Below are 24,253 nucleotides of genomic sequence, written 5' to 3'. Positions count from 1 at the left end.
ATTCCTTCTGAAACTATTCCAATCGATAGAAAAAGAGGGAATCCTCCCTAACACATTTTACGAAGCCAGCATCGTCCTGATACCAAAGCCTGGCAGACACATAACCAAAAAAGAGAATTTCAGACCAATATCCTTGATGAACACTGATGCAAAAATCCTCAATAAAATACTGGCAAACCGAATCCAGCAGCACATCAAAAAGCTTATCCACCACAATCAAGTGGGCTTCATCCCTGGGATGCAAGGCTGGTTCAACATACGCAAATCAATAAATGTAATCCAGCATATAAACAGAACCAAAGACAAAAACCACATGATTATCTCAATAGATGCAGAAAAGGCCTTTGACAAAATTCAACAACCCTTCATGCTAAAAACTCTCAATAAATTAGGTATTGATGGGACGTATCTCAAAATAATAAGAGCTATCTATGACAAACCCACAGCCAATATCATACTGAATGGGCAAAAACTGGAAGCATTCCCTCTGAAAACTGGCACAAGACAGGGATGCCCTCTCTCACCACTCCTATTCAACATAGTGCTGGAAGTTCTGGCCAGAGCAATCAGGCAGGAGAAGGAAATAAAGGGTATTCGATTAGGAAAAGAGGAAGTCAAATTGTCCCTGTTTGCAGATGACATGATTGTATATCTAGAAAACCCCATTGTCTCAGCCCAAAATCTCCTTAAGCTGATTAGCAACTTCAGCAAAGTCTCAGGATACAAAATTAATGTACAAAAATCACAAGCATTCTTGTACACCAATAACAGACAAACAGAGAGCCAAATCATGAGTGAACTCCCATTCACAATTGCTTCAAAGAGAATAAAATACCTAGGAATCCAACTTACAAGGGATGTGAAGGACCTCTTCAAGGAGAACTACAAACCACTGCTCAATGAAATAAAAGAGGATACAAACAAATGGAAGAACATTCCATGCTCATGGGTTGGAAGAATCAATATCGTGAAAATGGCCATACTGCCCAAGGTAATTTATAGATTCAATGCCATCCCCATCAAGCTACCAATGACTTTCTTCACAGAATTGGAAAAAACTACTTTAAAGTTCATATGGAACCAAAAAAGAGCCCGCATCGCCAAGTCAATCCTAAGCCAAAAGAACAAAGCTGGAGGCATCACGCTACCTGACTTTAAACTATACTACAAGGCTACAGTAACCAAAACAGCATGGTACTGGTACCACAACAGAGACATAGATCAATGGAACAGAACAGAGCCCTCAGAAATGATGCCGCATAGCTACAACTATCTGATCTTTGACAAACCTGACAAAAACAAGAAATGGGGAAAGGATTCCCTATTTAATAAATGGTGCTGGGAAAACTGGCTAGCCATATGTAGAAAGCTGAAACTGGATCCCTTCCTTACACCTTATACAAAAATTAATTCAAGATGGATTAAAGACTTATATGTTAGACCTAAAACCATTAAAATCCTACAAGAAAACCTAGGCAATACCATTCAGGACATAGGTGTGGGCAAGGACTTCATGTCTAAAACACCAAAAGCCATGGCAACAAAAGCCAAAATCGACAAATGGGATCTCATTAAACTAAAGAGCTTCTGCACAGCAAAAGAAACTACCATCAGAGTGAACAGGCAACCTACACAATGGGAGAAAATTTTTGCAACCTACTCATCTGACAAAGGGCTAATATCCAGAATCTACAATGAACTCAATCAAATTTACAAGAAAAAAACAAACAACCCCATCAAAAAGTGGGCAAAGGACATGAATAGACACTTCTCAAAAGAAGACATTTATGCAGCCAAAAAACACATGAAGAAATGCTCCTCATCACTGGCCATCAGAGAAATGCAAATCAAAACCACAATGAGATACCATCTCACACCAGTTAGAATGGCCATCATTAAAAAATCAGGAAACAACAGGTGCTGGAGAGGATGTGGAGAAATAGGAACACTTTTACACTGTTGGTGGGACTGTAAACTAGTTCAACCATTGTGGAAGTCAGTGTGGCGATTCCTCAGGGATCTAGAACTAGAAATACCATTTGACCCAGCCATCCCATTACTGGGTATATACCCAAAGGACTATAAATCATGCTGCTATAAAGACACATGCACACGTATGTTTATTGCGGCACTATTCACAATAGCAAAGAGTTGGAACCAACCCAAATGTCCAACAACGATAGACTGGATTAAGAAAATGTGGCACATATACACCATAGAATACTATGCAACCATAAAAAACGATGAGTTCGTGTCCTTTGTAGGGACATGGATGAAACTGGAAAACATCATTCTCAGTAAACTATCGCAAGGACAAAAAACCAAACACCGCATGTTCTCACTCATAGGTGGGAATTGAACAATGAGAACTCATGGACACAGGAAGGGGAACATCACACTCCGGGGACTGTTGTGGGGTGGGGGGAGGGGGGAGGGACAGCATTAGGAGATACACCTAATGCTAAATGACGAGTTAATGGGTGCAGGAAATCAACATGGCACATGGATACATATGTAACAAACCTGCACATTGTGCACATGTACCCTAAAACCCTAAAGTATAATAAAAAAAAATAAAAAATAAAAAAATAAAAAAAAAGAAATTATCTCTCTATGGAAATGTACGTCCATCATGAAGCTAAATGAAGTAGTAGGATATAAAATTGCATACAGACTATGATATCAACTAAGAAGACAAAAGAAACAAAGGCTTATTTATAAGAAAAAAAAAATCCATCTATATAATTCACCAGAATCTTAAACAGGATTGTGTTTGGCGGTAAAAGTACTTTTTAAAAAATTTTAGGGTTATTTGTTCCTTTCCCCCCTATAATGTTCAGTTTTCTTCACTGGGTATGTATATTATTTTCATAGTAAGAACAACTTAAGGTTTTTATGAGGTCGATTTTTGCTTCTCTACCTACAGTCGTAATGCTCCATAAAACATTCAGGATTAGCCTCCCCTCATGCTGTGCACCACACTTCTTCCAACAGTCTAACAATGGGAGCAGGTGCAATAAAGAACATTCCTAAATCCAGCTGCCCACCACAACAACCCCATCGAGGAAATGCATCACCACCAGCAGCCTTATATTCTTTTGATCTTTCAGGGAATGCCTAGCTTCCTCCACTGAGATATTTTCAAAACCATACATAAAAATGCACAAAAATGTGTGCCCCTCGATATTCTTATGTAAAGAAATAGAGTATGAAAATATGTACTTTGCTAAGGGAGATGGATCAAAAGCAATATACAGTTTTCTCTTCGGATTCCTGATTATATAATACATGTGTCTGAACCTCTATTTTAAGATCAAGTCACAAGAAAAGCTAAAAACACCTCATTTCTTGTTTCCAAAGCTTCTGATCCATTTAATGGTGAGCAGTAAGCATGTAAGAAAAAAACAGAAAGAGGCAGGTTGCAGATCCCAGGGAGCAGGTAGAGTATGATTTTGTATACATTTTTATATATTGCAGCATTAGATACCGAACTTTCGGGCTGGCTGTTGATTGACTGTGTCTTTCGTCTGACTTGCTTAAAACGCTCAAATCAAAGCACCAACACAAGTAAATGATCTGACTTGTTTACAGGGAGATGTTGAGTCAGGTTCTGGGACTCCACGTCCCTGCCAGAACTCATCCCAGTGAGGGCCTGCGACCTCTACTCTTGTTTCAGAAAAAATCAGCATCCTGCTGATGGGTGAGGAACAGGGACCAGTACTTTTGGAAGAGAGAAACTGCTATTTTGACCAAGCAGGACTTGGAAAATTGACTTCTATCTTTACATACAGATTGCTTATTAGAAGAACTAATAAGCTCTTCTTTTGTGGTACTAATGAAATAGAATATTAAGGAGTCCTTTAGATGTGAGGAATCTGTGGGGATAGCCAGGGTGTAAAGAATAAGAAAACAAGTTGTTTTTCTTATGGTTGGAGGCAGACAAAGTTTTCTGCTAGTAAGGCATACAAAATTTATAATAGTATCCAAGTGGCCCAGAAAAAGTCATAATGCCATTTTCTGGAAATTTATATAATTTTTCCATAAAAGGACCAATTTTTAAAAATAAGAAGATGAAAGAAATAGTCCAAACCACTGGAGATAAGCTTTGAAAGATAAAATAAACTCTCGGTATTTCTCAGGGAGAAGATAATTTCTATCAGTTTGAAGCTGTTTCCCCCTAATATAATCCAGGAGTTGTCAAAAGTCAACTAATTATGAAACTCTGTTATTTGAACAGTACAGGGATGCTTAAATTACATCTTTGAACAACCAGGATCTGAAAAAATAAAACATCAGAACTATGAAAAAATAGTGTTGAGTTATAAAGTTCCTTTATAGAGTGATAAAATTCTTTATTTTTCCGTTAGATAATTTTTTAAAGTTAATTCTCGCCTCAAATCCAAATTTGGATTACAAATCCACACATTTCATTCCTTTTTTCTAAACCCCAATATAAATCACAGAGCACTTTTCTGTCCATGGTGTCTTAACTTTCTCCTATCATGCAATAAACAAGAATTAACTTACGCGTTTCTTTTCAGATTTATGATCAGTTCTTTGCTTTTCAGTTGTATTCGAATATTCAGCACTTCTGGATGATTCTGAAAGATAAACAAGAAAAGTCAGTTGAAAAACGCTTTGCTTTGATTTGCAAATAGCTGAATAAGACCCACAGGTGTAGTCAATTGAGGGAATAAATGATACTGTCAACCTAAGAAAGAGCCAAATGTCATCACAACACAGTGTATAAATTAAGGTTTCTTAGCAGCTTAAAAAGAGCAGTGAAAGCCAGGCACCAGAGGATTGCTTGAGTCCAGGAGTTTGAGACCAGCCTAGGTGGGCAACACAGTGAGATCTCTACAAAAAAATAAAAATAAAAAAAAAATCAGAATATTAGCCAGGTGTGGTAGTTTGTGCCTGTGGTCCTAGATACTTGGGTGGCTGAGGCGAGAGATCACTTGAGCCCAGGAGTTCCAGGCTGCAGTGAGCTATGGTCACGCCACTGCACTCCAGCTTGGGTGACAGAGTGAGACCCTGTCTCAAAAAAAAAAGAAAACAAGCCTGTAATCCCAGCAATTTGGGAGGCCAAGGTGAGGGGTGGATCACCTGAGGTCAGAAGTTCGAGACCAGCCTGGCCAATATGGCGAAACCCCATCGCTATTAAAAATACAAACAGTTAGCCTGGTGTGGTGGCACACCCCTGTAATCCCAGCTACTTAGGAGGCTGAAGCAGGAGAATCACTTGAACCCGGGAGGCCAAGGTTGTAGTGAGCCAAGATTGCGCCATTGCACTCCAGCCTGGGCAACAAGAGCGAAACTTCGTCTCAAAAAAAAAAAAAAAAAAAAAGAGGACAAGAGTGGAGGGAGAGTTGGGTCATCCCACAGAACAGGCACCACAAACTCAAGGAGACCTCATTCTTCCTGGTCAGCACTGCATGAGTGCAGAAAGTGGAGACTCGGTCTTGCTGAAACATGATCACCACCACATTCAATTAGTGCTTCCTTCAGTTATGTTGACTTTGTCTGCCTTTGCTTTGTCAGTTATTTCGGTACTAGGCTTGTATAAAAGCTACGAGAATGAGAAGTTTATACACACTTTTCTAATACTTCATATTTGAAAGTCAGTCTTATAACTCCAGAGCTCAAAAGATCTTTTCACAATATATATAATGTTTCAGCTATACCATGACTTAACGAACCACATACCGCTGCACTTTAAGATGAAATAGATTGTGAGTTCCAAATATCCAACATGAAAATAATTAGTTAAAACAGAATTTAAAGAAAACCCACAACAACTGAAGGTCACGTGAGTTTTGGGAAAAAAGGCAAAACATGCCTTAACTAAGGCCATATAACTGGGGTAGAATCAGAAAGACTGAAACATTATTTGCTTTATTTTTAGGGCAGCCTTTGCACATCTTCTTGTAGTCTTTCTGTGTCTCTCATGGCAACCATTAGCTGCGTATGGCTATTTAATTAAAATGAAATGAAATTTAAAAATTAGTTCACCAGTCATACTGGACACATTTCCAGACTCAAAAACTCAGTGTGGCAGGTGGCTACCACTGTGGGACAGCACAGATATAGAGTATTTCTATCATCATGGAATGTTCTATTGGACAGCTCTGAGTCAGTGATAAAGACCTAAAACTTACATCATCCAATTGCCACCTGAGAATTAGATTATTTTAAATATCAGGGCCTTCAGGAGATAAAATTAGGTACAAACCCGAGGGTTTTTTTCTTATGAGCTTCAAGGAGGTTCTTTCTCAGTTTTCATTGATGGATGATATTATTTTAAATAGTTATTTAAACTTGAGGGTTAAATTGGTGAATTTCCAGATACATTAAATTCTTATGTATCCTTTCTGGGTTTACACAGGCCTTGTTTTTGATGGATTTACTCTAGCAAAAGAGTACAAAAACACACCGAATTTATATATTTTGATACTGTCTGGTGTTTATAAGAACTGTATGCACTTCTGAGTGTTTACTCGACTTTGAAAATTAATCTTACTATTTGATCCTACATGCCAAGAAACATGCACCATTTCTTTGCAGTGTAGTGTGTCAAAGAGTTCTTATGCCCTTACAGGTATTTGCTTTCGAGTCCATCACAGGGACTCTTGCATATTTGCCTATATTTGCTGACACCCGGGTTGAACTACAAACACTTCCATAATGTTCTCTCCAGGGTTTGCAATACATACCCATTAATTATATGTGTGAAGAACAAGATTATTAATTATATTTACAATATTAGAACAAGATGTCTCAATATTCTGTCAAAATGTGCCCAAACACACCATATGTATGTATACGCGTGTGTATAACTACAGGTTTCATATGTATGTATATATAAATAACTTAGTTACTTTAGTTACAAATAGTGTTTGCCTAAGAGATCAATGCACAGATCACATACCTTATATGGAAATCCTGACAATTTTATAGGTGAATAAAAATATATTATTTGCAACATCCATTTTCCCCCAAAGAATTGAGGGAGTTTAAGCATTAGCATTTGTAGTAATTCCACGTCATAAAGTACTAGAAGCGTTGGGAGAGTCCAATGTCAACATCTTGTAGAAGGACATATTTTCCTTCAGGGGAGATCTTTATGTACATTAGTTGAGGTATGACTAGTAAAGGAGAAATCAGTGGAGAGCGAGAACAGACAGCTACTTTAATTTAAGACCACTGATTGCCTTAGACTTCTTAAAAGCACGTGTTCATTCCATTTTCTTTTGATTGTTACCCATTGGAGACGATGAAGTAGTACCAGTAAAATATGGCATTCCTTTTCTTAAAAATGATATATTGATTACCCTAATGGAACGGTGTCTTTTATTGAATGCTTAAAGAACTGCACTTAGTGAATAAATCAATTAAATGCTAATCAATGGGCCAGAAATGTTTTGGCAGTAATTGTTGTTCTATTATTTTAATTGGGAAAGTATATCCAAGAGTATATAAAATATATAAGTACAATATGAAAAACAAGAATAAAATAAACACCAGGGCACCTACTACCCAGCTGAAAAAGCAGACTATTTCTATAATCTTAGAAGCCCCCTGTATTAGTTTGGTGGGGCTGTCATAACACACACCAGAGACCGTGTGGCTTAAACAACAGAAATTTATCTTCTTATAGCTTTGGAGCCAGACGTCCAAGATGAAGGCACTGGCAGGTTTGGTTTCTTCTGAGGCCACTTTCCTTGGCTTTGAGACAGTTGCTTTCTTACTGTGTCCACGGATGGCCTTTTGTATGTCTGTGTTCTGATCTCTTCTTCTAAGGACACCAGCCATATTGGATTAGGGGCCACACATATGACCTCATTTACCTTAACTGCCTTTTTAAAGGGCCTTTCTCCAAATACAGTCACATTCTAAGGCACCGGGGTTAGGACGTCAATATAGGAATTTGCTGGGGGGCGGGGGAAGGGAGAGGCAATTCATCTCATATACCTCCTCATGCTAAATTCATTATTACATTTCCCTTATTCCCAACCAGTGGTAACCATTATGCTGAAGTTTCTATTAATCATTATCTTGATTTCCTCTACAGTTTTATTTCTAGTGTACATATTCCTAAGCAATACACTGTTTAGTTTTACCCAGTTTTGAACCTTATAAAAATGGTCTCATACTTTGTCCATTCTTCTATGACTGGACTGGTTTCTTTTACTTAATTTTATATTTGTTAGATTTATACATATGGTTGTATACAGCTGTAGTCCATCTATTTTCATTGCTATGTAGTATTCTATTGTACAAACAATATGTAAGTCCTTTCTCCTACAGGTGGACTTTGGCGTTCTTTCTCTCCACCCTTTTTGCTCTTAAAACACTGTTATGCATGTTCTTGTGTACATGTCCCTTACTACAGCAGTCCCCAACATTTTTGGCACCAGGGGCTGGTTTTGTGGAAGACAATTTTTCCATGGAACCAGGGCTGGGGGTGGGGGATGGTTTTGGGATGATTCAAGCACATTATTACTTACTGTGTACTTTATTTCTATCATCATTACGTTGTAATACATAATGAAATACAACTCACCATAATGTAGCATCAGTGGGAGCCCTGAGATTATTTTTCTGTCACTAGATGGTCTCATCTGGGGGTGATGGAAGACAGTGACAGATCATCAGGTATTAGATTCTCATAAGGAGCCCACAGCCTAGATCCCTCACATGCACAGTTCACAGTAGGGTTTGTGCTCCTATGAGAACCCAGTGCCTCCGCTAATCTGACAGGAGGTGGAGCTCAGGCAGTGATGCGAGCAGTGGGGAGCTGCTCTAAATACAGATGTAGCATCTCAGCCTGCAGCTCACCTCGCCTCCTGCCGTGTGGCCTGGTTCCTAGGCTACAGGGGTTGGGGACCCCTGCCTTGCTGGACAGATATTAGTTTCCCTGGCTAATCTGGGATGGAAACTCTGGGTGGTGTAGTTTGCACAAGTTTGACTTTACCAGGGATCTTTAAATTGTTTTCCAAAGTACAAATGGGTTATAAATGTTTCTCTCATTCCATAGCCTCATGAATATCTGGCAAAAATTTAAAAAGGCAGGCAGCCCCAATCTGCTGACTGTGCAACTGTGGCTCACTGGGGTTTTCCTTTACGCCTCCCTCCTCAGTAGCAGGACAGAGCACCTTTGCTTATGTTTATGGAACATTTGATTTTCTTCTCCTGTGAAATACTTGCTCATGTTTTCTGGCCCTTTTCTTTCCTGCTTTCTTCCTCCTCCCTTTCTCGTGTCATTGTGAATTTGTAGTTATTTCTACATTCTGGAAGCTATGCTTTTCTCTGTTTAATGCGTGACAAATATCTTTCCCAGTTTGGGCTTTGCCTTTTCATCCTCTTAAGTGTGTTCTCATGAACAGAATGCCTTAATTTTAATAAAATCCTTCATCGTTTAAAGTCTTTGTGCCTTATTTGAGAAATCCTTCCCTACTCCAAGATCAAAAAGCAGACTGTGTTATCTTCTAAATGTTTCATAATTTTGCCTTTCACATTTAAGTCCCATCCAGACTTGATTTTTGTGTCCAGTACAAAGTAGGAGTCCAACTCTACTTTACAGAAAATGTGATTAACCAATTGTTCCAGCACCATTTGGTAAAAGTCTATCCTTCCTGGCTGGGCACAGTGGCTCATTCCTCTAATCCCAGCACTTTGGGAGGCCGATGTGGGTGGATCATCTGAGGTCAGGCCTTTGAGACCAGCCTGGCCAATATGGTGAAACCCCGTCTCTACTAAAAATATAAAAATTAGCTGGGTATGGTGGTGTGCTCCTGTAATCCTAGCAACTCGGGAGGCTGAGGCAGAAGAATCACTTGAACCCGGGAGGCAGAGGTTGCAGTGAGCTGAGATCGTGTCACTGCACTCCAGCCTGGATGACAGAGCAAGACTCCATCTCAAAAAAAAAAAAAAAAAAAAAAACAAACAAAAAAAAAACCTATCCTTCCACCGTATCTGTAGCAGCCATGTGGAGATCTGTTTCTGAGCTAATACCACGTGTCTCATTGTCTGTCCATGCACCAGTGCCACCCTGTGCTAATTACTACAGCTTTACTCTGAGTCCTGATGTGTGGTAAGGTGAGTCTTCTCACCTCCACTATCTCAGCACCCTGGGATTGCTCCACTGTCTTCTATTTCTTTTTTGTAAAAATGGGGTCTCACTATGTTACCCAGGCTGGTCTCAAACTTCTATCCTCAAGCAATCTTCCTGCCTCAGCCTCTCAAGTAGCTGAGACTACAGGCTCGAGCGATCATGGATGACTTGGTTTCCATTCTTGTTGCTGAGAAGTCAGTCCTCAGCCTCCTTGGACAGGTGACCCATCTCTTCTCTCCAGCTGCTTTTGTGATCTTTTTTCGTCCATGTTTGGCAGTGTGGCCATTGTATGTCTGGGTGTGAATTTTGTTTTACTTGTTCACTTTGATTTGTCCTCCTTGGAGAAAGGATGCTCCCTTACTCTCTTCATTGGGGTTGTTTTATTTCTTATTCACCCATACACACTTGTCTGTCTTCTGCAGCATTTGGGGCTCAACAGCAGGTTGGAAAAAGTAGGTAGGGTTAAGGGTGTGACCCAAGATTGGAGACTGTGCAGGCCAAGAGTGGCCGAAGGCCAGGGGAGAATACAGGCTGGAGGTGAGGGAGCCAGCAGGTAAGAGGAGCCAGTAGGTGCTGGCCAAAAAAGGCTACAGACTGAGAGACTGGACAGAAGTCTGTGGAATGGACATTCTAGAGAGGAAAGGACCACTTCCTATGGGATGCTGGGCAGGAGAGAAGGAAAGGGTTCTGCTGCAAGAGAAGCATTACAATTTGGAGGCAAGTTCTCCTCAACAAAGGTGACAAAAAAAGTCATGGCAATGTTCAACAGCTTCCTGTTTCCTCCAAAGTCATAAGAAAATATCTTGTTAAGTTTGAAAGTTCAAGTGAATCGATATATTTTTATCTACTACACTGCCTCTTAGGCCATAAGGCGCTGACATTTATTGATATCCCTGTTTACCTGTATGCATGCATGCATATGCATGACCACTTGCTTTTGTGTGTAACTGTATTATGGGACCCGGGCTGATGTCCCAGTTTATTATAGAATTTTTCATGAAATAGCTCTTGCTATTTGTACTTACACTTCACTCTGAGTTCCATCTAGGAGTCAGATCTAAGTTCCCTCATTAGGGCACGTAGGCTGGGAGACAAACCCCAAGACTGATACTGCATTTACTCCAAATCCCTCTTTCCTCTTAGGAGAGAAGCTTTGTCGTTGGGCAAAACTCATCAGACATTCTACCCTCAGTGCACATGTGCTCCCAGGAGGCAAGTGCCTTCCTCACAGAAAGGCTTTTTTGGCAGACTCCCCTTGAGATGCCAAGCCCAGGCAAATCTACAAAGGCGGGTGCGGCCAGGACCCAGCTGCCCACCTCTAGGGCCCCCAGGTGCCTGTGTTCTCTCAGAGGTTTCCCACAATGCACTTGGCCAGGGCACCCCAGTGAACTGGCTGTACAAACAGATGTGTAAAAAAGTGATGATTGATGGATTGGCTGATTAGATTGATTTCCCTTTTTTTTTTTTTATCCATGTCATGCTACCCTTCTTTAATGCGTGCGATTGGAGGCTGATCCAAACTTGACTTTAAATCATTTCACCCGTAATGAACACAAAATACCTGGAGTCCGTAAATGTAGCTTTGCATGGTTGTAGGGTGCTCATTATTTTCCCTGAAGGACGGGATGACACACAGCATAGCTCCTTGGTGTTTTTCTCTCTTTAGAGAATAAGAAATTTTCAACAGCTTAGAAAAATCTGCCCTGATTCTGAGGGTGAATTAATGTGGCAGTGGAACGGCTGCAGGTCTGGCAGGCAGGAGGGAATTACCATCCAAAAGTAAGATTTGGTGTCAATGGCCAAGTCCACTCCCATCACAACTCTGAGGTTATCCTTCCAAAGACCATGGTCAGCCAGAGCCAAAGTCATTCATCTCAGCCATCAATACTGGAAGCTCAGAGGGATCTAATTTTTCAAGCAGAACAACAAAATTAAAATATTGCATTCAAGGGAACTCTAAAATAACTAGATCCCTCTCTGGCACTAAATAAATGCTTCAGGCTGCAGCCTTGGCATTCCTGGGGCACGAGGGAGGCATTTATTGCTATGAATATTTAGAGGCAATCTTGATTACCACTTTAATATTAGTGTGTTAGTTCCACAGCCTGGAAGATATGTGCACTGTGGAATTTAGAGAGGACAAAATTGAATTAGCTGCAGTATAACACAGTCAGGAATTAAGGCACGGCAGCATTATAATGGGGTGTCCCTGGATGGGGGCCTGTTTCTTATCACATAAACAATGATAATGTATATTCTTGAGTTATTGACAATTTTCTGATGGATAATTAACTTTAGCCAACAACCTGTTAAAACGCTATGTACAGGATGGCACGTATTATCCTTAGGTTTATAATGCAGTTGGAAGTTGTTTGTGTGTTAAAATGTTGGATTATTTTTAGCACAGGATCTTCTCACTGTGTTTCTGTAGCATGATAGAGTCTTGGTTTTTCAGCTTGCTTCTCCCTCCCTGCAGGAAAAGGCACAATCACATCACCTTTGGTCCTCGTGATGCTCTTAGCTCAAGTTCTTTGTCCCATCGCTACTGATATGATTGTTAATCCTCATGTTTGTAGCAAACATTTTAGATTTTCATTTTAGATTACTTTAGCTATAGCCAGAGCATCTTAAAGCCTTATTTGTTCATTGAAATACTTCTGGTCTGCTTCTGTGCATCTGAATGCTATAGAATGACAGTCCACCAGGCGCGTGCATCTGTCTGAGGACAGTGGCCAATTCCGAAGCAAAGGACATTACTCTGTTCCTTTCTTGAGCTTACTATTGGGTTGGAAGAGGGAAATGAAAACATGACTTATGAGAAAGCAACCGGGAAAACACTATGACATGGATTTCTCAAACTTAACACAGCTAAAAGTCAGCTTTTATTTGACCATCTCCCTCCGTCACCCTTGATCCAAGACAGACGGGAGGTTGGAGAAAATCAACCCTGGCTTTCCTCCGGAATTCCTGAGCTTAGTGATGCCCTTCCTTAAAACCCTTCAATGGCAACCTGATGTGCTTAGAACAAAACCACAGCTTTCACGCCGTGAAGGCTCTGGCGTCTGCTCACCTGGCACCTCACTTGGAGGTCATCACTTGCTTGCTCCCGAAGCTTCTGGGTCCCTGTGGCTGCTGACTCTCTGCCAAAACATCTTCCTTGGGCCCTTTGTGTGGCTTAACCTCCAGGCACTGGCCTGGACGTCACCACCTCAGAGAAGCCCCGGCCTCCTAAGGGGGCTGTTGGTTCTCACACACCCTGTTCTGTCTCTTCCTAGCAAAGTTCCTCATTTGTGATGATTTGTTGTTTTTCTTTTACTTGTTTACAGTCTATCTCCCTCGGTAAAATAGAAACTTCCCAAGGACAAAGAATTTGTCAGCGTGCTCCACATAACAGTCCCCACACCTGGAGCAGGGCCACCGAGATGCCTCTGTAGGATGAAGGGTACAGACAGGCAGGAGGAGCCGGGGATGCAGGAGGAACACTAACTGGGGGGCGGGGCAGACAGGAGACCCCAAAGCTGTCAAGGTCCCCTGAGGAGGTATAACAGTGGCCTCCAGACCCTCCTCGCCTGTCACACACTGTCACAAGCAGAGGCCCTCTGACCTGCGGGCTGCCTACTTGCCTCACCCTAGGAAGCCAGTGTCTCCTGCGGGACACAAGTGGCTGTACAAGGACCCCTGTACAAGGAGCAGGGAAACCCTGGCCTTTGAAAATGGACTTGCATTCTGTCCTTCTGAGGAGAGTAGGCAGGGCTTGCCCTGTGAGCTGAATTTCTTACATTTGTACTTGGGACTATACAAACGACCAATGAATGCATGTTCCCAGGCTGGGTCCCAGCACCCTCCGCTCTCCGGAGAGGATTCCACATCCTCCTGCTTAGTTTCTTTGGATCTTTATGATAAAAAAAATCCAAAATAGGGCAGACAGGGTGGGGCGGCAGCAGCAGGAGGAGCAGCAGCAGCAGGACTTTTGATAAAATCTGAATCAATGCAAAATACAAGGTAAAGAGTGGAGGTGGGTGTGGTGACATGATGGCCTAGGGATAGGACCGTGTGGTGACATGGTGGCCTCAGGAACAGAACAGTGTGGTGACATAGTGGCCCAAAGGACGGGACCATGTGGTGACATGGTGGCCCCAAGGACAGGATCATGCGGTGACATGGTGACCCAGGGACAGGACTATGTGGTGACATAGTGGCCCTAGGGACAGGACGGTGTGGTGACAGAGTGGCCCAGGGACAGGACTATGTGGTGATACAGTGACTCTAAGGACCTGACCACATGGTGACATGGTGGCCCAGGGACAGGAAAGTGACATGGTGGCCCGGGGAAAGGATCAAGTGGTAACATAGTTACCCCTAAGGACATGGTCACAGGGTGGCATGATGGCCTGGGGACAGGATCGCATGATGACATGGTAGCCCTGAGGATAGGACCACATAGTCATATGATGGCTTGGGGACAGGGCCATATAGTGACATGGTGACCCAGGAATAAGATTGTGTGGTGAGATGATGGCCAGAGAAAAGGACCATGTGGTGACATGGTGGCCCAGGGACAGGACCGTCTGTTGACACAATGGCTTGGGGACAGGACCATGTGGGGACTTGGTGCCCGGGGGCTGGACTGTGTGTTGACATCATGTTGCTGAAGTCAGCCTCTGACCAGGCCCCAGCTGACACCAAACCCCTCCAGGCTGTGGGACCACCTCCTCAGAACTCTGCTGCCCTGTGCCCTCTCCCACTTCCGGGCATCTCTGCCAGCACCTGGCTGCCTGCTGAGGACCATCAGATGCCAAGGCAGGGAGGCAGAAGGCCAAGGCCGAGATGAGTCTTTCCTGTCAGCCATGCACCTCCTGGGCTCATAAGGACCACTGGCAGCCCCAGTGCCATGTGCCTGGCATCCACATCCACGGGTACTAGCCCCTTGCAACGATCAGTGTCAAAGCCGGCTGCACTGGACAGCAGGGCTGATGAGGAGGTGTGCTTGTCATGGGAAGAAGGCCTAGGCCGGGTTCCAAGACCCAGTTCATTTCAGCATCCTCGGACCACCCCAGGTCTTGGAGCACCCTGATCAATTTCTAGGAGCATCCTAGGTTGAAAGTTTATGGAGATGCAGCAATTCCTCCTCTTTTGACTGCAAAGGAACAATAATTTTAAGCAACAAAGAACTATTTCATTTTGGAAATGTAGCATTTTTCCATTTAAGAGGCTATAGTAGGAGGGGCCTCAGGCTAGAAGGCGGCTGTGGGCCATGGACCGCGGGCCAGTCTTTTAACTCTGCTGGGCCTCAGTTTTCTTACTAGGAAAATGGGATAACAACGCTTTTCCTGTCTATCATTGTGGTCATTGAAATGACAGCCCCCGAAGATGTGCTAACCCTTGGAAAGTGTGCCTATGTTACCTTACTTGGCAAAAGGGACTGTGAAGACGCAATTAAGGCTAAGGACAGGGACCTCACCCTGGATTATTCAGATGGGCCCAATATAATCACAGGCGTTCCTGAAGGCAGAGAATCTTTCATGACTGGGGTCAGAAAGATGCGACAAGAGGGCTTGACCCACCGTGCTTACTCTGAAGGTGCCGTAAGGGAACCATGAACCAAGGAACCTCGTGTCTCCAGAAGCTGGGAACCACCCTCAACCGCCAGCAAGATAATAGGAATCATGTTCCTACAACCACATAGAACTGAATTCCACCCATGCGTCAAGGAGCTGGAAACGGGTTCTCCCCCAGAGCTTCCACCAAGAAGGAAGTCCTGTGGACACTTTGTTTTTAACCTGGTGAGATTTGAGGCAGAGAATCCAACCATGCCCACTGGGCTTCTGACCTTGAGACTGTGACTGTGAGATAATAAATGGGTGTCATTTTAAGCCACTTAAACTGGTGCGATTTGTTATAGCAGCACTAGACAACTGACATAATTAGGATGATCGCTATGAGATTCAATGGTAAAAAGGCTGTTTGGAAACCATCATGCATGACAAAATGAAAATGCATGCTTATTACAGAAATCCAATCACAAATCAAACTGCTACTGCACAGCATGACAGTGACAAGATACAGTTTCACTTATTATTGATTGCTATTTTCCCAAATTGCACCCTTTTTATGCTTTTTATAGTTAGATCAAAATGGGCATAATAAATGATGTTTTAAAATTTTTTCAAAAAGGAATATTATACATTTATTAACTGAGGGCCTGTTTATGAGCCAGGCACTGGGTCCAGTCCTGGGTTGATAGCTGAAAGCAGCTTAGCTTTCCCCCTTCTTCTATATGGGAAGAGGCTCTTACGTACTATGTGCACGACCAATCATAGAAGGGGATAGAAGGTACTAGAAGACCTGTAAGATGCAGCACAAAATATGTGAATGTACTTCATTTTGGTGTAGAATGTTTTAAGCTAATACTTTTTAAGATACGCTTACTGATATAACCAGGGACATTAAAATATTATAAAAGCACAGAGTGTTGTTTTTGGAGGGGCCTATGCGGCCTTCTAAGACACAGCCAGTGGTAGAATAGCATGGACTGTGTTTATTAACCAGAAAGCTTGCTTCCCATTCAAAGTTCATTTATCTAACTAATTTGATGTCTGGAAACATTCATGTACCATTTTTTTTCCCCTACAACACCATTTCAAAACTGTCAGTCAGGGGAAGTTAGCTTAAGTTGCTAGTTTGTTTGCATGCAAGCTGTCTTCTAGGAAAATACTCCATTCATATGTTGACTAAAAGCCATTTATAAAGCATCACTGTAATGTCTTTCAAATAAACATTAGCAGAATATACTAAGCCCTTTAAAGAGTAATCCTGCTATCGATCACAGAGGCACCGAGAGTCACTATGTACTAAGTGAGGCCGAATGCAAACAAGTTTTTCTATTACAAACAGAATTACAGCTAATTGCTAATTCTTTAGAAAACACATTCAAATTGCACCATGAAAACACACGCTACAAGCCTCACAAAGATCCTGCAAAGAGAATTCTCATTTCATGGCTGCAGACAAAAACTGAAGTTAGACTGTCACCTGCTCTTCCCTTTGCTCGCCTGCCTGGCTGTATCTTGGGGCATTCATGAGAGCCTGAGCATCAGGAGGGAGATGGCACGGGAGGAATGGGACAGAGGTGCATGCTGAGGCTGGAGGAGAAGCTCCACTGGAGTTGGGAGATGGAGCCAGAAAGCCCAGGGCTCAGGGGGTGATGGATGCAGCTCTGGGACTGAGGACTCAAGGCAAAAGCAGATGAAAGACTTGAGAAGGACTGTGGGTCGTCTGGCTGTGTGGCCCCTTGGAGCCACCACGTGAACCAGACTATCACTTCACCAGGCTTGCAGGACTTTGCAACCTTTGTGGGTATAACTTTCCATCTCAACCCAGTCTGGTTCTGGGACAGAGAGATCCTCAATCTGTATAATTTGCTAATGAAAATTGGGGTTCAGCATTTTTTTTTTCCTGTTAAAACACTAGAAAAATCAGCCAGTCATGAAGCCCAGGCATACTTATGAAAAACTTGGTCCTCTATGTAGAAGATGCACGATTCCAAATCTCCAGCTCTGACCACTCTCTTGAGCCCAGCACATGCGTTGCAAATGCCCCACAAGCCACAATCAGCAGATCTCTCCCTGGCAACTCAAAGGCTACAGTGTTGAAAACTCACCAGCTCATTTCATATTTCTCCTGACTCCCCCAAGTGCATTCCTCATTTTGTGACCCCTTCTTTTTCCTATTGTCATCATCATCCTTTTGGCCCCCATTGGTACCCTCTTCTGACTCTCTTTTTCCTCTCGGTTCCAATGTTGAATTAGTGGCTGAGTTTTGCAATTCCTTCTCTGGAGTATCTCCACAATTCCTTCTATTCCTGCAACATGACCCTCATTCCAGCTCTCCCCTGGCTACTCTTTCATCAGCCAGTCCTGTACACTGTTCCCTGAGCTGTTTTATTAATGTAGGGCTCAAATAATTCTTCTGCCCTTCATATATAAAGCCAAGGTTCCTGGGCATCCCAGACTCCTCCACCTGCCTCCTCTTCCTCCATCCCATTCAGTGCTCTAGAGTAGGGTTGATGTACAGTTTCTGTAATGCAACAGATAATTAATACATTAAGCTTTGTTAGCCATACAGTCCCTGTCGTGACCGCTCACCTCTGCTACTGCAGTGCAAAAGCAGTCATAGACCATATGAATGAATGTGGCTGTGTTCCAGTCAAACTTTATTGATGTACATCAAAATTTGAATTCACATCATTTTATGTGTTATGAAATATTCTTCTTTTGAATTTTTTTCTCCAGTCATTTAAAAAGGTAAAAAAAATAAAAATAAAAAATCTCAAACACGGGCAAGCATCAAAATCGCCTGGAGTGCTTATTACAACAGAGTTCATCGCACCCACCTCAAGTTTCCGATTCAGACGATCTGGGTGGGGCCCAAGCATTTGCATTTCTAGCAAGTTCCCAGGTGATGCTGATGCTGCTGTTCTGGGGATCACATTGCAGAATCATTGTGCTCGACCAAGTTTCACAGGCCAGCAACCCACAAGCCTCCTTCAGCCTGTAGCTGTCACTGGCATGGCCCCAAAGTGGGTGCCATCCAGTGCCGTCAATTTGATTAAGTTGCTAACATCTAAGAGTCAGGAGAATTCTCAGACAAATCTGGATGTACAGCTTCCGGGAGGGGAGAAATATCAGGGAAAATGGCAACCCTGGGTTTCTACTTCAATGGTAACAGTTGGCTAAGACTAACTAGAGGCCACCAATTCTCGCAGCCCCACCTGCCCTATGGGATCCACACATGGAGCCCAAGGGGCAAAGCTTACCTGTCATCTTATGTCTAGCTAGCTTCACTAGTTTGTAACCCTGGCCTGGCCCCTACAGGTATTGAGTTCACAATCCCTGGCCTCAAATCAAACAGGATGATGGTGTGGGATACACATGAAACAAGTGAATGGGCACCCCATTTATTTTTATTTATTTATTTTGTTTTTTGAGATGGAGTCTCGCTCTTCACCCAGACTGGAGTGCAGTGGTGTGATCTTGGCTCACTGCAACCTCCGTCTCCCAAGTTCAAGCGATTCTCCTGCCTCAGCCTCCCGAGTAGCTGCGATTACAGGTGCATGTCACCACACCTGGCCAATTTTTGTTGTTTTTTAGTAGATACAGGGTTGCACCATGTTGGCCAGGCTGGTCTTGAACTCCTGACCTCAGGTGACCCACCCGCCTCGGCCTCCCATTTCTTCTTTTGCCTTTCCTCCTAGTTCCTAAAATACTCCCCATCTTCCGTAAGGCCCCTTCAGATGCCCTGGCCTTTAAAACTCTCCACGAAGGCCCAGGTAGAGCTCTTCTCTCCAATCTCTGCTCTTCCAACTATACTGCCACATTTTACCTGAAATGTAGTTATTTCTGTTTACTCACAAACACTGTCCACTCACTAGGCTTCAAGCTTCTTGAGGCCTCAGCCAACTTTGAAAACCCATCAATGTGCCTCAAGCATTGCTTCTTTGTATATAGAAAGCATGAAATCAATGCGTTTTTGGATTAACTGTATTAATGCCTCATAAAATGTGCTCATCCATCCCTTCATCAGATGCTTACAGGGCAGAACCTGAAACTGTGCTAAGTACAGGCTGTCCACCCTGATAGTCAATCTTGAGTTTTGCTACAAAGTCAAAGTCATCATTACATGGAATAAATGAATATACTAGAATTTTGGCTGCTGATTTATTGATAAAGTATTTAAAATCACCCTTAACACAGATGAATTTCAGACCAAAGTAGAAAATGCAGTCCTTGCTGAGGATGAGGCTGGAATGATCAGAAGTGTGTGATCACCAAAACCTTAGCGTATTTTCAGCCTTCCTGGATTGTCCCATCCGAAACTCAACCACAGGAGTGAAAATGTCACAGCATTTAAGAGTTCACTGTGGAAACTGCAGGATTTCTCCTGCGACAGTCTCGGCTGTTCAGGTTTCCTCCCTGTTCTGCTAGGAAGAGGAAAGGGTTGCTCCATTCCTAAGAATGACCTGACTTAAATGATGAAAAACTGGGTAAATAATCAACTTACTTGCACTATAAAACTAACGTGGACTTGAAAAAAAGGCAAACAGAGGAAGAGTCAAGATAGCTAACAGACGTAGCATGTGGGTGTGAATAACTTACAACTGACCAACATGATTTACAACCAGTAAGAACCAAAATTCTGTTATTTTCTAGAGACATCATATCATACAGAGATTCCTGAACGCCTACAGAAAAATCTTTAATTTGTAATGATTTCAGAGAAAATAGTTCAGAAAAGATTTCTGATGCATTAATAGCTAGAAGATATTTTGTATAAACAAAATTGTGTGTAGATGTGTGTGTGTGTGTGCACGCGTGTGTGTGCCTGTGTGTATTCTCCCTAAGTATACAGCAGGGTCTTACCTAAAGTTGCACTGGAATAAGGAAATCCAAAAACTGTTACATGATCATCAAGCTTAAATGAAAGGTTTCCTTGCTAATTCTTTACAAATGGAAAATCCAGGCTCAGTGGAAAATAAAAGGAAGTGGTCAGTTAAACCCATCAGAGCTTCACAGGAAACTATAACTCATTTTTTTTTTAATATTATAGCCTCCTCTCCCTCTCCCCCCAAAAAATAGAATCACACAGATCTGGGGTCAAATCTAAGCTCCACCACTTACTAGCTGTGTGATGCTTTGGTCATTGTTAGCCTCTCTGAGCCCAGTGTCCCTCACAGGTAAGTCATACTATGCCAGTTGGGAGGACTAAATGACATAGTTTCTATCATGACTTGGACAGGGATGGCACATAAGAAGCACTTCATGTGACTGACAATAAGGATTACACCACACTGCCACTTGTATTGGTCATACCTCTGCTCCTTTTGTCTAAGAACATATTTTTGCCCTGCAATCCAGGAAAACACTACTGTTCTTACAATTGAATTTTCATTTTGTTGCAAACCATAACATCTTACACAAACACACACACACACACACACACACACACACACACACACACACACATCTCTGTTCTCCTATTGGAAGTGAGAAAAAGAATCACTCATAAGAATTTCATCCAAACTGACAATCATAGTTGCCTGAATAAGAAAAGTTAATAAATGTCTTCTCAATAACTCTGGGGGACTCTATCCTTCACCGCGAAAACCATGCACACTCTTTTGTCCCCAATATGCCTGGACTTTTTGGGGGCCTATTGCTTGCTGTTAATAAAGAAAAACAAAATAAAACAAAATTATGGAATGTAAAGTAGACAGAAGGCAAGCCCATCTTTCTTCCTCTGATGATCAAAGCTAAAAATGAACCACTGTCATGAAGTATTGAACAACAGAAACACACACACACACACCATGGGTAAATCAGGCAATCAGGCATCTACCTTATGATACAGCCAATTCCAAGTTCTGGCAGGAACAGTCCATGAAGGGCAGTAACTGGAGAGAAGAGCAGGCTCATGTCCATCCCCATGCATGGGGACCATCAGGAAATGTGCACCAAAACATTTTTTAAAATTAAATATTTGGTAGGTAACTGCCTGTTCCTTATTTTTATTTTGAGATGTTCTGTTGCCCAGGCCTGAAGTGTAGTGGTACACTCATGGCTCACTGCCACCTTGAATTTCTGGGCTCAAGCAATCCTCCCACCTCAGTTTCCTGAGTAGCTGGCACTACAGGCACATGCCACCATGCCTGACTAATTTTTTAGTAGAGACAGGGTGTTGCTGTGTTGTCCAGGCTGGTCTTGAACTTCTGGCTTCAAGCGATCCTCCCCGTTCAGCCTCCCAAAGCACTAGGATTACAGGTGTGAGCCACTGTGCCCAGCCTTTTAAATATTTTTAAATGTAGTCGAGAAGAATTATCTTTTCAAAGTCATGCAAATTCATTTCTTCCCCCAAACACATCTTTTGTGAGGGTCACATACCCCTGTTCCCTCAGCTGTTCTCCCTGCCGCATGGTTACAGACCAGCCTCTTTCTATATTCTGCTCTGGAAGCATGTCAGAGACTTCTTAAAATGTAACCACGGTTGGAGTATTTCAGATATGAGCCACCTAATTTAGAGTTCACTGAGACCTCATGTTTCCATTTCTGTACCTTCAAGGTCTACAAATCCAGTCCAGGAGTGCATTCACTTGTCATCTAAAATGACCCCTCACTCTTTTTAATATGAACTGCTATTATACCAGGTTTCCCTATCCTGGATCTGCTTAGCTAGTTTTTTGTTTGTTTGTTTGAACTGCAGGCCTTTTCATTTTACCTAACAACTTATTTTATGAATTTTGACACACAGTTCCAACCTATTGAGGACTTTTAAAGCTGGGATTCCTTCAGCCAAGCTGGTAACCGCCCGGGGTTGTGCTAGGCTTATTAAAGCATGGGATGCTGGTGTTGGTGAGATGTCAAGAAATGGGCACTTCCATGCACAGCTGGTAAAAGTGCAAACTGGTACAGCTTTCCATAAGGCAGTCTGGAAACAGTTTTCCTACTCCTTAAAAATGTGCATAGTTCTGATTCAACAGTTCCACTTCCAAGAAATCATCTAAAGGAAATAACTAGAAAAGTATGCACAGATATAAGCAGAAAGACATTCAGCATAATTCACAGTGAAGTCAGAAAACACCTCTTCTATGTCCACCTCAGGGCAATGGTTAAAAACAAAAAAAAAACATAAGCGCCTGTAATCCCAGTGCTTTGGGAGGCCAAGGCAGGAGGATCACTTGAGGACAGCAATTCGAGACCAGCCTGGGCAACATAGTGAAAACCCATCTCTACAAAAAATTTTTAAAAATATATTAGCCAGGCTTGGTGGCATGTGTATGTAGTCTCGGCTACTCAGGAGGCTGAAGCCAGGAGGATCACCTGAGCTCAAGAGTTTAAGGCTGCAGTGAGCTAGAATTGTGCCACTGCACTCCAGGCTGGTGAAGGAGCAAGGCCCTGTCTCAGGAATAAAAAACAACAGAACAACATGGGAACCACATGATGTGATATTCCACAGTCGTTAAGCTGATGGTACACAAATGGAGGGGTTTTGCTTCTGGTAATGACAGTTTGAGTCATTTAGACCTAACTTCCCACCAAAAACAACTAGAAAAGCTGGGGAAAATATACAAAAATGGTATTTGAAAGCAATGTAGCATTTCCAAAGTAAGAAAGTATTATGGGACCATGACCTAGATGGAGAAGAAAACAGGAGGTATGATCCCCAAATGGGGAGGTAACTATCCCACTCAAGGAATCTGCAGCTATTAGGAGAGGCAGTTGAGAGGCCAAAAAACCTCACCAGAACTTCCCACAGACTCACAAGGCAAGGAAGACAAAACCCAGAAGCGAGGGCCCGCGAAGACGCAGTATTGATAACTCCCCACTCCAGGGTTTGGGTTGGGATCTCAAAATGCTATACCCAAGGAGAGAGGGTGAATGAGAAGTAGATCAGTCTTCACAAAGCCTGAGACCTGTTCAGTCGCTGATCACAAGTGCCCCTAGCTTAGGCACCAACCATATGACATCATCTAGTGGCTCAATTTGTCTTTAAGCTGCCCGTATACAATGTCTGACACTCCAAAAATAACCAGGCATAAGTGAACACCGAGAAGATGAGAGTGAAATACAAGAAAAAAACCACAGGCAATAGAAATTGACCTACAGGAGATGCAGTTAAAGGATCTCAGAAGCAGAATTTAAAATTTAAAATGCCACGCTTCATATGTTCAAGAAATTGAAAAACAGAAATTTCAGCAGAGAACTAGAGCCACATGGAAATTCTAAAAACTGGAAAATACAAGTTGATGAATAGGTTCAATGGCATTTTAAACACAGCTGAAGGAAGAAATTGTACAGTGAAAAATCAGTCTGAAGAAAATATGCAGGACAAAAGCATAAAGAGATAAAAGGCTGGAAAATTCAGAAAAAAGCTTCAGAGATGTATGGGACATAGTGAAAGGTATATGTAATTAGAGACCCAGCAAAGGAGGTAAGAGAAAACCTCAGAAGCAATATTTGAAGAGAAAATAAGAATTTTTCAAAATTGGGAAGAGATATCAAGTCACATACTTTTATAAAAAAATCATGAATCCAAAGTATTATAAATGAAAAAGAAAAGCCACACCTAGATGAATCATAGTAACAT

The 24,253-nt window shown here is 42.3% G+C and overlaps 1 protein-coding gene across 2 annotated transcripts in view; it reads right to left on the bottom strand.

The window, feature by feature from the left end:
• Positions 1-24,253, bottom strand: part of ADAM12 (ADAM metallopeptidase domain 12) — a 384,755-nt gene that overhangs the window by 272,228 nt on the left and 88,274 nt on the right. For both annotated transcript variants that reach the window (XM_055245748.2, XM_055245760.2), the window contains exon 3: positions 4,528-4,601. In XM_055245748.2, coding sequence (XP_055101723.1) covers positions 4,528-4,601 — 74 coding nt within the window. The remainder of the gene's footprint in view (positions 1-4,527; positions 4,602-24,253) is intronic.

This window comes from Symphalangus syndactylus, chromosome 2 (genome assembly GCF_028878055.3).
Source record: "Symphalangus syndactylus isolate Jambi chromosome 2, NHGRI_mSymSyn1-v2.1_pri, whole genome shotgun sequence".
Taxonomy (NCBI): domain Eukaryota; kingdom Metazoa; phylum Chordata; class Mammalia; order Primates; family Hylobatidae; genus Symphalangus; species Symphalangus syndactylus.
This window is presented reverse-complemented; position numbering and strand designations above follow the sequence as displayed.